This window comes from Schistocerca serialis, chromosome 1 (assembly GCF_023864345.2).
Source record: "Schistocerca serialis cubense isolate TAMUIC-IGC-003099 chromosome 1, iqSchSeri2.2, whole genome shotgun sequence".
Classification (NCBI taxonomy): domain Eukaryota; kingdom Metazoa; phylum Arthropoda; class Insecta; order Orthoptera; family Acrididae; genus Schistocerca; species Schistocerca serialis.
Window position 1 is genome coordinate 439701624 of NC_064638.1, and position 15750 is coordinate 439717373.

Sequence of the window (15750 nt, forward strand, 5' to 3'; positions counted from 1 at the left end):
CATATCAAAGAGCTGGAAAATGAGGATAAATTTAAAACTGTTCTAAAGAACCACATGCTTGACAAATGCTATTACAGCATAAGTGAATATCTCTGCGCAACTGTATAAAATATATGTTTAAGTTAATGTGACAAATGAAATTACATCACTGCATAATAAATTATGTTATAAAAACACTTATTAGTTGTATATTGCATTAAGCATAAGATAGATTAGTATGAATTCAGCACAGATACAAATTTTGTAAAGATATTATATAGTTGTTAAAATCTACCCTGACAAATCCTATATCACAAATGTGATCATTGGGATGATAATAAATAAATAAATAAATAAATATCCCTGGACAATATAGTGCTTTATGCTATGAAACATCAGGCAGCTACAATTGTATTGTTCAAAGTTTTTGTGAAGTTTTCTGTTATTTTCTACTGTGTGTTTTTTAACCGATATTATTTATTTTAAGTATCTGAGGCTATAAGAGATATAGTTGTAAATGGACTGTAAAACCTAAAATGAGTCACCAACGCGATGATGCAATAAAACTGCCCATTGAGATGACCAATGAGTATGCTCAAAAATAAACATTAAATCTAGAAACTACCAATCTCTTATTTCTGAGCAAAAAGAATATGAGTAACAGCAATGTGAGGGAAATCAGATCTCAAGTATTCCAGAAGGAAGCCATATGTAAATGAGAAAGTGAGAGGAAACAAGGAAAAAAGTGGCAAGATATGGTATTCAGAAGTCTGAGGAAATAATTCTCCTTCATTGAGATTCTGAATACATGTGATTTAAAAGAAGGAAGACTTGGAAAATTTGGAAAGATAAAAGATTACTTGAAGATTTACACTGAAAGGCAGGGAAGGATAGTGTAAGAGAAGGAAAGAATATAAGTAAGAAAACGATGAGGGGTATAAGAGAGTAAATATGATGGGAGATGCGGAAGAGAGATAAATGGAGAAGAAGGGAGGGACAAGTGATACGAGTGTAAAAGAAAGAACTTCGCTATCAAGCGAAGTAGTCATTTGTAAAAACATTAAAGTTTATATTATTTGTACATACAACATTTTTTATCCTTACTCATTATAGTTTCTCCATTTTGAGAAGGAAATAGTAAAAAGCCTTACCTGCTCTTTTAGATGGTGCAAATTATTAAGTAGAGGGGAAAAGTATGAACTGTAACTTGTATTTTGGGCATTATTATGCTGATTATTTTTCACAGGAGGGCATGAAGGAGGAGGATCTTCCAAGAAGACTGTGCTTAGTTTGTGGAGATACAGCATCAGGGTTCCACTACGGTGTTGCCTCTTGTGAGGCGTGCAAGGCTTTCTTCAAGAGAACAATTCAAGGTTATAATTTTTATTAAATTTAACATTATTTTGTGAAGCATTAACCCAATTTTTAGATCTGAATTAAATCCATCATAACAATCTGTAACTTAAGAACTGAGGTACATATGAACTTAGGTAGAATGATTCTTGTGATTTATGAGGATGATTAGTTGTTAATAACATACAATAATTTTTGTTATGGAGTATGTAAGTGATGTTTCTTGCAGACTGTTTCTGATCAATCATTTTTTAGAGTCAGCCATCATATTTTAAGAAAAGTATTGTGGAGGCATAATGATGATTTATTATCTCAATATAGCATACAAATTTGTAATTAATTATTTTCAGAGTTCTTATGTATAAAGTAATAATCTACCTTTGTGTATGGGTGCAATTAAGTAAAATATTATGGTAATCCATGAGTGAATTATGTTCAAGATAAGAAAGCATAATAATTAACACTTTGAAGTAGGAATTTTCTTGGGAACACATGATGACCAAGAAGATAGTTCTGAGATTAAAGGTAATCTTTAGTGTGGGAAAATCATGATTGGTAGAGATGAAATTTTTGGCCCTAAAATATTTCAGCTCGCTAGTATATTTGGTGTAATTTTACTGAAAACATGTTTTTGCACCAATAATGAAAAACCAGCTATCATTCTTCATAAAAGCACTTCATTTACAAATGTTCTGTGAACAGCATTTCTTTGCGCATATGTACCTGTGTCCTCCTATAGTGTGATGGAATATATTTGTTTAATCAACTATCCTTTATTATAAAATTACAATTTAAAATGAACATTGGAGATAGAAGCAATGACATACCATTTAGGTGTAAAGATACTGGTAATCATTATTGACTGTTATAAATAAAAATTATTAAAAACCAAGGACATCATTTTGATTCACATAAAGCTTAATATGTGAGAATGGTAGATAAATAAATATTGTGAATTTACTTCAACAATAGCTAGAGAATTTAGAATTAAACCGTCAAGTTATATCTAATTGCAACATTCTATATAAAATCATGAATGGATAGATATTGAAAGGGACACAAAGAAAATTTATCTGTTTAATCATACATCATCATATTAAATTTTTGAGACTGGCTAATTAGTGAACATACTCTTAGTGACTTGGTAACAAAATAACAAAAGGACTGTGGAAAACCCTTGCCAGAAGAAGGGACAGGTTAGTGGGACATCTGCTACAACATGTGAGAATAGTGGTAGAAGGGAGAGTAGAGGGGAAAATAGTAAGGGCAGACACAGACTGGAATACAAAAAATAGAGTAGGTGTAATGAGACAAAAAGATAAGAAAATATGGAGTACAAGATCTAACAGACTGATGACTTATAAAACTCAACTTCTATAAACACAAAGGACTAAATAAATTATATAAAAAAATTATTTTACTAATTATGCTACAGAGCTGTGACTTAAATACAAAAATCAAATTTGAAATTCAGAACCACCATCTGTTGCTAGATGTGAAAGCATAGTACTGGACTGCAGTATTACGTGCCATGACTGTATGCTTACTTAGTAAAATGCTCATAAGCAAACCTGATAATAAAATACACAAAGAACTAATCATATAATATTGCAATATGGCATCTAAATCTGTCAAAATTTATATGACAAACAGAATAAGAAGCTTCTATTAAGTGCAAATTACACAAAGTAGAAAAAGTTATCAAAAATTGAAACAGTATAATATATTATGAATTATAACTGTTATACAGATGAATGGTGTATTGTATGCTAGACAGAAAAGGAAGGGTTATGCACTTCTAGAGGTTGTAGAGGGGCTTTAATAGATCAAGTTTTACATAGGAACCCATGTTCTGAAATGGTTTGTTTCCATGTTACAAGGAAAGCAAAATGTACAGATTTCATTCTTATTTACTGTGATGTTACAACAGCTGTTCGATATGATGATCACTAAGTTTGGTGCACACATTGTATCTGTGCAGTAAGTTTGCATAAATTGTGTCCAACATGTTTGGTGTATGGTTAATCACTTCTTTCACAGCCGTGATCCATACTAACAGGTCTTTCTCTGACTGAACAGGGATCTCATAAACAAGACTCTTCATGTGGCCCCACAAGAAAAAGTCCAAAGGTGATTCGGTTGATCAAGCAAGTGGTCTACCTGAACCGATCCATCTGTCCCCTAGACTATGCTCAAATGGTTTCGAACACAAATTGCAAAATGCATTGCCATGCCATCACGCTGGAACCACAGTTCATGTTGAATGTCCAATGGCATATCTTGCAAAAACTCTACCAGCACTTGTTGCAGGAATATCAAGTACCTGCCACCCATTAGGTGGGGAGGAAGGATGGACAGCCCAATCACACGACCATCCCAAATGTGGCTGTTTTGAGTGTTCAAAACATCTTCCCTGTTGAAATGTGCTTCATTGGTGAACAAAATTTGCCTTGGAAACTGAGGGAAATCCACACTGTTGTTTAAAAACCAAGTACAGAATTGACATATGATGCAAAATCTGCTAGGTGCATGGTGTGTATCTTTTGAGGGTGATACAAGTGGAGTTCCTGTTAATGCATAACACGCTAGACAGACAAGTGAGACACATATAAGTGATGTGCAATGGCTTGAGTGCTCATCAGTGGGTTCCATTCAACTTGTTGAAGCACTTTCTCTTCCAATATGGCATTGTGCCGCCTTTGTGGGTCATCAGTTTGCTCTATCACTGAGAATTTCCCACTTTTCGACAGCCGTTGTTCTGCTCTGGCAAACATAGGATGAGATTGAGTCACACAATTTGGAAAGTACTTGTGGTACAGGTGTTGTGCTTCTCTTCCATTACGGTGAGCTTCAACATAAATTAACACTATATTTGTGTACTCTGTGAAAGCATACTTGTAATTGCAGTACTAATCATCGTAATGTTAACTGACACACCAGAGGAAGATTGAAAACAAAGCAGATGCAAACAGAGGACATCACATGACATCATGTCATCATACCATCCATGGATGTGAGTAGCCTACCATAACAGGCAAACTACTTAAGAAACATCTAGTGTATGATAAAGTAGCTCTTGAGTTCATTGTAACATGGAAACAAACCATTTCCAAACATGGGTTTGTGTTTATAAAATGTGACCTATTAAGTCCCCTCCATAGCCTCTACAAGTGTGCAACACGAAATATGAAACACCCTGTATATCTGGTTCTACAACCCTCATGTTTATTCATTTGTATAAAGGTAAATTAGGGCAAATATAGTTTCTTCTGATCATTGTAATGTTGATAACTAAGGAAAAGAGCATTAAACTGCATCCAGCAGAACTGAAACAATATGAAGGGTGGTGCCATCTATAGGAAAAACTATAATAATTTCAAAACAGTTGACGTGACTACCTTTTTTAACCTAAGACTATAAGAAAGTTGTTGTTGTTGTTTTAGTCTTGAGTCTACAGACTGGTTTGATGCAGTTCTCCACACTAGTCCACCCAGTGCAAGCCCTTCATCTCCAGCCTACATCACTTTGAATCTGCTTACTATAATCATGCCTACATTTCCCTCTACAATTCCCCCCCCCTCCCCCCCTTCCTCCCTTACCCCAGCACTTCCTTGCATTACCAAACTAACAATTCCTTGTTTCATCAGTATGTGTCCTGTGAACCAATCCCTTCTTTTAATCAAGTTGTGTTATAAATTTCTTTTTTCCCCAATTTACTTTGGTCTATCCTGATTGGTTATTTAATCTATCCATCTGTTCTTCAGCATTCTTCTGTAGCACCACTTTTCAAGGGCTTCTATTCTTTCTTGTTTGAGTTTCTTATCATCCTAGTTTTACTTCTGTACGTGGCAACACCCTAGACAAAAAAACTTTTAGAAAAGACTTCGTAACATCTAAATTTATATTTGATGTTAACAGATTTTTTCATTTTCAGAAATGCTTATATTGCTGTAGCTGGTCTACATTTTATATCCTCTGTATTCTGACATCATTTATTTTGCTGCCCAGACACCAAACATTATTTACTATCCTCAGTTTCCCATTTCCTCATATAATTCCCTCGACATCACCTGATTTAATTTGAGTATATTCCATTGCACTTCTTTTATTTTTGTTAATATTCATCATATAATCTCTTTTCAAGATGCTACAAATCTGTTCAGTTGCTCTTTCAAGTCCTTTACTGTCCATGACAGAATGTCATTAGCATCTACATCTACATCTACATCTACATGATTACTCTGCAGTTCACAGTTAAGTCTCTGGCAGAGGATTCATCGAACCACCTACAATGCATATCTCTAATATTCCACTCTCAAACAGCACATGGGAAAATCAAATACTTAAGTCTTTCTGTATGAGCCCTGATTTTTCTTATTTTATTATGATGATCATTTCTCCCTATGTAGGTGGGTGCCAATAAAATATTTTCGCACTCTGAGGAGAAAGATGGTTATTGAAATTTCATGAGAAGTTCCTGCCACAGCAAAAAATGCATTTGTTTTAATGACTGCCACCCCAATCTATATATCATATCCATGGCATTCTCTCTCTTACTTTACAATAATACAAAATTAAATGCCCGTTTTTGAGCTTTTATGATTTCTCTGTCAATCCTATCTGATGCAGATACCATACTACACAGCAGTACTCCAGAAGAATGGGGACAAGCATAGTTTAAGCCTGCTCTTTAGTAGACCTGTTACATTTTCAAAGTGCTCTGCCAATAAATCACTGTCTCTGTGTTGCTTTTGTCACAGCATTTTCAATGCAGTCATTTCAATTTAAATAATTCATTATTGCAAGCCCTAAGTATTTAGTTCATTTTACAGCCTTTATATTTGTGTGATTTATCACTAAATGAAAAGTTAGTGGATTCCTTTTAGTGCTCATGGGAATGACGTCACACTTATCATTATTTAGAGTCAATTTCCACTTTTATACCATACAGATATCATGTCTAAATAATTCTGCAGTTCAGTTTGATCATCTGATGACTTTACAAGATGGTAAATGACAGCATCATCTGCAAACAATCTGAAGGGACTGTTCAGCTTGTCTCCTAAACTGTTTATGTAGATCAGGAAAGCAGAGAGCCTGTAATACTTCATTATAGACTGCCAGATATTACTTCCATTTTACTTGATGATTTTCCATTGATTACTATGTACTGTGACTTTTCTGACTGGAAATCATGAATCCAGTCCCACAACAGAAATGATACTCCATAGGCACACTATTTGATTAGAAGTAAATGGTGTCAAAAGCCTTCTAGAAATCTAAAAATGTGAATTCAATTTGATTTCTCCTGTCAATAGCACACATTACTTTATGAGAATAAGAAGCTAGTTGTGTTTCACAAGAATGATATTTTCTGAATTCGTGCTGGTTGTTTGTCAATAAATCATTTTCTTTGAGGCAATTCATCATGTTTGAGCACATTATATGTTCCAAAATCCTACTGCAAACTAACATTAGTGATATGGATGTGTAATTCAGCAGATTACTCCTATTTCTGCTCTGGGGTATTGGTCTGCCTCATGCAACTTTACAGTCTCTGAGTACGGATCTTTCCACTAGCAAGTGGTTGTATGCGATTGCCAAGTATGGAGCTATTGTATCAGCATACTCTGAAAGGAACCTGAGTGTTTTGCAATATGGTCCAGAGGCCATGCCTTTATTAAGTGATGTAAGCTGCTTCGCTACACTGAGGATATCTACTTCTAAGTTACTCATGTTGGCAGTTGTTCTTGATTTGAATTCTGCAATATTTATTTGTCTTCTTTTGGGAAGGAATTTCAAAAAATCATGTATAGTAACTCTACCTTAGTGGAAGCGTCATCAATAACATCACCATTGTTATTGTGCAGTGAAGATATTAATTGGGTATAGCCACTGATGTAATTTACATACAACCAGAATATCTTTGGGTTTTCTACCAGATTTCAAGACAGAGTTTCATTGTGGAAATGATTAAATGCCTCTCACATTAAAATTTATGCTACATTTTGAGCGTCAGTAAAACTTCAACAAATTTGGGGATTTTGTGTTCTATTAAATTTGGCCTCTCTCTCTCTCTCTCTCTAATCCATGAGCTTTGATTACATTAAAATAAACAATCTCTGAACTAAAAGGTGATACTGTATGTCCATGTATAAAGCATTGCAATAAGCTACATAAAAGCTGTTGTTATTATTACATATTGAAAAAGAGCAATACTGCACAGTATATATGTACTGTACTGTGTGTACAGTACATATGTGTTGTACTGTAAAAATTGAAGGTAGCCTATACACTAGTAAAAAATTACATAGGAAGTAAGTCAGGTATAGATTTTTGTGTAGCAAATGAAATTCTAAACTTAGTTGCACTATTCCTCCATGTCTTCATCCACAAAATGTCCATAAGTGTTGTAGGTGAGTTCTGTTTGATGTGCTGTAGGGCAATATCAAAAGTGCTCTTTGTATCGATGTATGAAATCTGGGTGTGGGGTTCATCATCATCACTGTCTGAGTCCTTGTTCACAGTTTCTTCACCATTCTTTTACAAAGCAGCAGCAACAGTCCTTGAGCTCTTCGTTGTTTTTGCAGCCTTTGTCACATTGGGCAATCCACTCCTCAACCTCACTGGCAGTGACATTCAGTTGTACAGTTTGTAGATCTTTAATGATTTCTTGCATGTCAATATTTTGCTCACCTTCAATCTGCTCATTTTTGGTCATAACATCCAGCCAAAGCTTACGCCAAGATGTCTGCAGTTTGTCAGGTTTTAGTTCCTCCAACACTGAGAGATTTCATATCTTCAAGTACATTACAATCCTTCTTGGGGCTTTCTAAAATTGAGCTGATTTTCTGTGATACCACCTCTTTAACCATTCTATCACTCCCTGCATTGCTATCCACGATTCCCTGTATGCCCTGAACAGTGTGGATGCTCGGTGACCTTCGTCTGGACTCCAGGCCACATTGGGATCCCAGGGAATGAACTCACTGATAGCCTGGCCACCTGATTCTTGAGATTGGTATTATGGAAACAGAACTTTGATCGGTATTACACTGTCAAGTTTTAGGTGCCCATGGAATGGCTCACTCTAACTTCAATGAATTACCGGTGATAAAGGAGACTTTGAATCTGTTGAGGTCCTTCATGAGGTCTCTCACAAGGACTCTAATGTCCTTTTCTGGCTTCACATCGGCCATACTAGGCTGACTCATGGTCAACTCCTCCATAGTGAGGAAACATCCCACTGTCAGTATAGCTCCTGTTTCACAGTGTTCACATTTTGGTGGACTGCCCCAACATAGCCACACTGTGACAGACTCATTATCTCCCTGACTTGTTACCCCTGGTGTTAGGAGACAGTGCCCCGGCAGCTGACTTAGTTTACATTTTATTTGTTAAACAGGCCTTTACCACTCTAAGAGAGACCCACTTAACCTTGTCAGCCCATGTAGGCGTTGGCAGAACACTCTGTTGCCTCCTCTGCCGAGACCAGGGATTCTACTGTACTTTGTGTTTATTTTTGGTGGGTTTGGACGTTATTGTATGCAGGTTAGCCATAACAACCTTGTGGTCACCAATCCTTGTATCTATCATGATGTTCCCTATTTGGTCAGGATATTTGTTGCTAAGAGCTCAAGTATGTTTTCACAGCCATTTACGCTTTGAGTGGGCTGCTGAACTAATTGTTCCATTTCGTTTTCTGAGTAGGCATTCAGTAAGATTTTGGATGACATTTTATGTCTACCACTGACTTTAAACATAAATTTTCACCAACCTATCGAGAGTAGATTGAAGTCATCACAAACAATAATTGTATGACTGGGGTGCCTATTTGAAATGAGACTCAAGTTTTCTTTGAAATGTTCAGCAACTGTATCATCTGAGTTGGGGGTCAGTAAAAGAATCCAATTATAAATTTATTCTGATTGTCAAGCAAAACCTCGACCCACACTGAAGAACTGTCTACCACAATTTCACTGGAAGGTGAACTATTTCTGACAACAATAAACAGTCCACCAACAACAGTATTTAATCTATCCTTTCTGCACATGGTTCCTTCATTTGTAAAAATTTCAGGTAAACTTATTTCCAGCTTTAGCCAGCTTTCTGCGCCTACAACAGTTTGAGTTCTACATCTACATCTACACATGCGCGGATACTCTGCAAATCTTAACTTAAGTGCCTGGCAGTGGTTTCATCAAACCACCTTCTCAATAATTCTTGTTATTCCAATCTCAAACAGCATGTGGAAAAAGCTAACACCTATATATGTCCATGTGAGCTCTGATTTCCCTTATTTTATTATGATGATCATTTCTCCCTATGTAGGTTGGCATCAAAAAAATACTTTTGCATTCGGAGGAGAAAGTTAGTGATCGAAATTTCATGAGAAGATTCTGTCGCAATGAAAAATGCCTTTGTTTTAATGATGGCCACTCCAAATCCTGTATCATGCCAGTGACACTCTCTCCCCTATTTCTTGATAATACAAAATGTGCTGCTCTTCTTTGAACTTTCTCAATGTACTCTGTTAATCCTATCTGGTAAGGATCCCACACTGCACAGCTACTCCAAAAGACGACAGACAGTCATAGTTTAGGCAGTCTCTTTAGTAGATACATTGCATCTTCTAAGTGTTCTGCCAGCAAGACGCAGTATTTGGTTCACCTTCCCCGCAACATTTTCTGTGCGTTCTTTCCAATTTAAGTTGTTCATAATTGTAATTCCTAGGTATCTAGTTGAATTTATGGCCTTTAAATTTGACTGATTTGTCTTGTAACTGAAGTTTAATGTTTTAATTTCAGTACTCATGTGGATGACCTCACACTTTTCATTATTTAGGGTCAATTGCCAATTTTTCTGAATTGTTTTGCAATTTGTTTTGATCTTCTGGTGAATCTACTAGAGAATAAATGACAGCATCATCTGCAAACAACCTAACACGGCTGCTCAGATTGTCTCCTAAACCATTTATATGGATAATGAACAGCAGAGGGCCTATAATGTTTTCTATTAGTACCTGGAGCTCTGGTTCTTTCCCATCACACTTGCAGCAGTTTAGATCTATAATATTGGTTGTTGCTATCTCTCTCTTCTTCAAGTGTTTGTCCTGCACCCTATTAAACAGAAGCCCATTTTGCACTTTCCCGAGACCAAACTTCAAAGATTTCATTTCTTTTTCCCCAAATTTTAATTTCCAAATTTCTCCTTCATTTCCTTTGCAGCTTGCTCAATGTACAGATTGAGTAAAATGGGGCATAGGCTACAACCCTGCCCCACTCTCTTCTCAAATACTACTTCCCTTTCATTTTCTTCACTCCTATAACTGCAGTTTGATTTCTGTACAAGTTTTAAATAATCTTTCACTCTGTGTTTTATTTCCGCTACCTTCAGAACTTCAAAGATTGTGTTACTTGCCTCGCATGTTCCTACATTTCCTGACCCCAAGCTGACCTACACTTCAGCACCTGCCTTCTTTGGAATTATTATATTCTTCTTGAAGTATGTAGGTATTTCCCCTACTTTATACAGCGTATCTTGTGCACCAGGTTGAATAGTTCTCTCATGGTTCTTCCAGGGATCTCAAAAATTCTACTCCAGGGGCCTTGTTTTTTCTTAGGTCTTTCAGAGGTTTGTGAAAGTCTTCTCACAATGTTATAATTCCCAACTCATCTTCATCTACTTACTCTTCTCTCTCAATAATATTACCCTCAAGCTCATTTCCCTGGCATAGCCCTTGTGTTTATTCGTTCTACTTTTTGTCTTTCCCTTCTTTGCTTAGTACTGGCTTTCCATCTAAGCTGTTTATATTCATACAACTACTTTTCCTACAGGTGGCATCTGTCTTTTCCCAACTTATGTATGTTTCTACAGTCTTGCATTTGTCCTCTAGCCATTCCTGTTTAGCCATTTTGCATTTCCTATCAATTTCATTTTTTAAATGTCTTGAGTCCCCTCTCACCTACTTCATTTGCTCCATTTTTATATTTTATCCTTTCATCATTTGCCTGTATGATCTTCTGGTGCCTTCACTATTTCATCTCTCTAAGCTACCCATTTGTCTTCTACGAAATTCCTTTCCCCTGTTTTAGTCCAATGTTACCTTTGGAATTTCTTCAATTGTTGTTTGCAATTCATAACCAGTAAATTGTGGTCAGAATCCTCAGCTACCCTTGGAAATGTCTGGTTATGAAATTGTCATCTTATGATTGTATAATCATTCTGAAACCTTCCCGTGTCACTGGGGTTCTACCCCATATAGACCCTTCTTTCATGATTCTTAAGCCAAATATTGGTGATTATTAAGTTATGTTCTTTGCAAAATTCTACCAGACGTCTTCCTCTTTCCCACATTGCATGTTTCCCTACTATTTTCCACCTCTTCCTTTTCCTATTACTGAATTCCAGTTACCCATCACAGTTAAATTTTTCTGTTTCCCTTAACTATCTAAGTAATTTCCTTCATCTCTTCATACATTCTTTCAATCTCTTCATCATCTGCAGAGCTATTAGGCATATAGACTTCTACTACTGGGGCGGGGGTTCAGTTTGTGTCTGTCTTGACTATGACAATGCATTCTCTGTGCTGTTAATAGTAGCTAACCTTCAATCTTATTTTCTTATTCATTATTAGGCCCATTTCTGCATTACGTGCATTTGATTTTGTGTTGACCTGACGTTGTGTTCTCCCCGCCACCACACTTCGCTGATTCCCAAAATATGTAACTTCAACCTATCCATTTTTATTTTTAAATTCTCTAACCTGCCTATCTGATTAAGGGATCTAACATCCCATGCTATGGCCCACAAAATGCCAGTTTTGTTTCTCCTTCTGAGAGTATCCTTCTGCGTAATTGCCACCCTGAAATCTGAATATGGGATTATTTTACATTTGCAATATTTTGCCCAAGAGAAGTCATTATTATTGCTTTGTACAGTAGAGCTACATGTCTTCGGAAAATGCAACTGGTGTAGTTTCCCCTTGCTTTCACCTTACCAACATAGCAAGACCTTGTTGGCTAATGTTACAAGGCCACATCAGTCTATTATTGAGACTGTTGTCCCAGCAGCTACTGAAAAGGTCACTGCCTCTCTTCTGGAATCATGTGTTAGTCTGGCTGCTCCACAGATAACCTTCCATTTTGGTTGCAATTAAGGTAGAGCTGCCTGTATTATTGAGGCACATGAGCCACTCCGTCTCAGCAAGGACCATGGTATTTAAAAAAAAAAAAAAAAAAACTTTATTATCTGCAGTATGTGTGAAATGCCAGTACTCAATACAGTTGGCACGGGTACTACACAGGCCATGAGTGACTTGTTAACAACTGGGGAACAGAACCCCTTGAGTCAAATAAACTCTCTGTGGTAACTGAACCATGGGGTTCGGAGCATCCAAACACATACTCGGCATGTGGCTGGTGTGGGCAGCTAATGGCTGAGCAGACAGCAACTCTCGACATAAGTGCATGGTTAGGTTCAGGATGAATGAATTCTACAGGAGCACTAGCTTGTTCTCTTGCAAGTAAGCTCCTCTGCCAGTGGTTCTACCCATATGATATCTGCAGCTTAATGCAGCAATACTTCTGCATGTTTTTTTAATGAAACCAGTAACCTTCCATCTCATTGATGTCTTGGTTTCTTGTCTCTTGGAATCCAAAAAAGAACTTCCTTGGACCATTTGCAGCTCATTCAGCATACTACTTGCCACGAATACCTCAATATCAATTTCTCATAATTACATATTAGACTCTAGTCAGTTGGTCCATTTCTTTGTTTTCCTGTTTCCTAGTTGTTCACACTGTGCAATTTTCCATTGGTCACTGAACAACACTAAGTTTTTTGGTAATAAACACTATTGTAAATTTTAGTTTGGAGACACTTAAGAAGCTTATGTTGGGAAGCTTTGCTTAGTTGATCAGTGTACTCTAGACCAGAATACTCTTCCCTATATTTTGTTTACTGTCCATCCAATTATTTTCTTTGAGTACTATAAATACAAAAAATAGTGAATTAGTTCTGTGACTTCATTATTAATTTACACTGCTTTTTTCTTGATGTCTTTGTTCATTACAGTTAATTCTCAGACCTACTCTGAAACTTGCTCTGTTAAGCTCTTCTATTCATTGTTGGAGTTTATCTACACTAGAAGCACGATAGTGTTTCTGCGGAAATGAAGGTGCTTTAAGTATATTCCATTAAGATGTATTCCTTACTCAGTTTCCACGTTTGAGGATCTGAAGACATTTTCAAAGACCGTTGAGAAAAATTAAAGTTTCAGTAAAAGAAAATATTGTTAATTGTGTGGGCATCTGACATAAAAAAATAGGATATGTTGGATACATGTATGAAACTAGTGTTCCTCCATTTTTTATCAAATTCACTTTTGAATGAATGATGTTGGCACCCTTTATACTGTAGAATAATATTATTTATACTAAAGAGCTTATTTGTCTTGTTTTGATGTTGTACTATTGTGTAATGTAAGCAAATGGATTCATATTCAGATGAATATTACAAATTCAAAACATTACTATTTCAGGTAACATTGAGTACACCTGCCCTGCATCAAATGACTGTGAAATAAACAAGCGCCGACGTAAAGCGTGTCAAGCCTGTAGGTTCCAGAAGTGCTTGCGAATGGGTATGCTGAAGGAAGGTGTGCGTTTAGATAGAGTGCGAGGTGGGCGGCAGAAATACCGTCGAAATCCAGACACATTGTTCCCAAGTACTCAACCTCAACACTTCTCTATGCAACCTGGGAAACCAGCACCAACACTTGAAGGTTTGTATGTTCATAATCATTATCAGGTTCAAGGTGGGTGTTATCTTATGTGTGTGCTGGTTACTTTTGATTGTGAATGGCATTTAACTTTACAGTAAACATATTGAGAGATTCTTGTCTCAGTAGTGATATATTACATCCCGTGAAGAAAATGAATTCTCAGGTTATTTGTGCCCCCAAAATATACATTTTATAGTAAAAGACTCATAAAATAATTGACTTTAGTGTGCAGTGTCATGCAATATTAAAAAAATGGAATACTTTCAGTACAAGCCACAGAAGTGAACAACTTTTAGAGTACTTTCTTATTCTATAATAAATGGCAATGGAAGAGAATGTTGATGAAGATTAAAAGGGAGGTATGATACTGCATGAGGAATTTGACAAAGCACCGAAAGACTTAAGTTGAAACAAGGCTCCGGGAGTAGATAACACTCCGTTAGAGATACTGATAGCTTTGGGAGAGCCAGCCATGACAAAAATCTTCCATCTGGTGAGCAAGATGTATGAGACAGGAAAAAATACCCTCAGACTTCAAGAAGAGTATAATAATTCTGATTCCAAAGAACACAGTTGCTGACAGGTGTGAAAATTATCAGACCATCAGTTTAATAAGTTACGGTTGCAAAATACTAACATAGATCCTTTAGAGAAGAATGGAAAAACCAGTTGAAGCTGACCTTAAGGAAGGCCAAAAGCTTTTGACAATGTTGAACTTTTGACAATGTTGACTGGAATACTCTCTTTCGAATTCTAAGAATGGCAGGGGTAAAAGACAGGGAGTGAAAGGCTATTTACAATTTGTATGGAAACCAGATGGCAGTTATAAGAGTCGAGGGACATGAAAGGGAAGTAGTGGTTGAGAAGGGAATGAAACAGGGTTGTAGCCTATCTCCGATATTATTCAATCTGTATATTGAGCAAGCAGTAAAGGATATAAAAGAAAAATTTGGAGTAGAATTAAAGTCCAGGGAGAAGAAATAAAAACTTTGAGATTTGCTGATGACATTGTAAATCTGTCAGAGACAGAAAAGTACTTGGACAATCATTTGAACAGAGTGAACAATGTCTTGAAAGGAGGATTCAAGATGAACACCAATAAAAGCAAAATGAGGATAATGGAACGTAGTCGAATTAAATCAGTTTAAGGTGAGGGAATTAGATTAGGAAGTGAGATACTTAAAGTAGCAGATTAGTTTTGCTATTTGGAAGCAAAATAACTGATGATGGTTGAATAGGGAAGATATAAAGTGTAGACTGACAATGGCAAGAAAAGTGTTTCTAAAGAAGACAAATTTGTTAGCACCAAGTGTAAATTTAAGTGTCAGGAAGTCCTTTCTGAAAGTATTTATATGGAATGAATGTGGGTGGTAAGCAGTGTAGACAAGAAGGGAATAGGAGCTTTTGAAATGTGGTGCTACAGAAAAATGCTGAAGATTAGATGAGTAGATCACATGACTAATAAGGAGGTATTGAACAGAATTGGTGAGAAGAGGAATTCGTGGCACAACTTGTCTAGAAGAAGGGATTGGTTGGTAGGACACATTCTGAGGCATCAAGGGGTCACCAATTTAATAATGGAGGTAAGCATGGGGGGTAAAATTCATAGAGGCAGACCAAGAGATGAATACAAT

The 15750-nt window shown here is 36.4% G+C and overlaps 1 protein-coding gene across 4 annotated transcripts in view; it reads left to right on the forward strand.

The window, feature by feature from the left end:
- LOC126472713 (steroid hormone receptor ERR1) overlaps positions 1–15750 on the forward strand; it is a 489204-nt gene that overhangs the window by 441971 nt on the left and 31483 nt on the right. For all 4 annotated transcript variants that reach the window (XM_050099956.1, XM_050099953.1, XM_050099955.1 and 1 more), the window contains 2 exons: positions 1226–1352; positions 13874–14116. In XM_050099956.1, coding sequence (XP_049955913.1) covers positions 1226–1352; positions 13874–14116 — 370 coding nt within the window. The remainder of the gene's footprint in view (positions 1–1225; positions 1353–13873; positions 14117–15750) is intronic.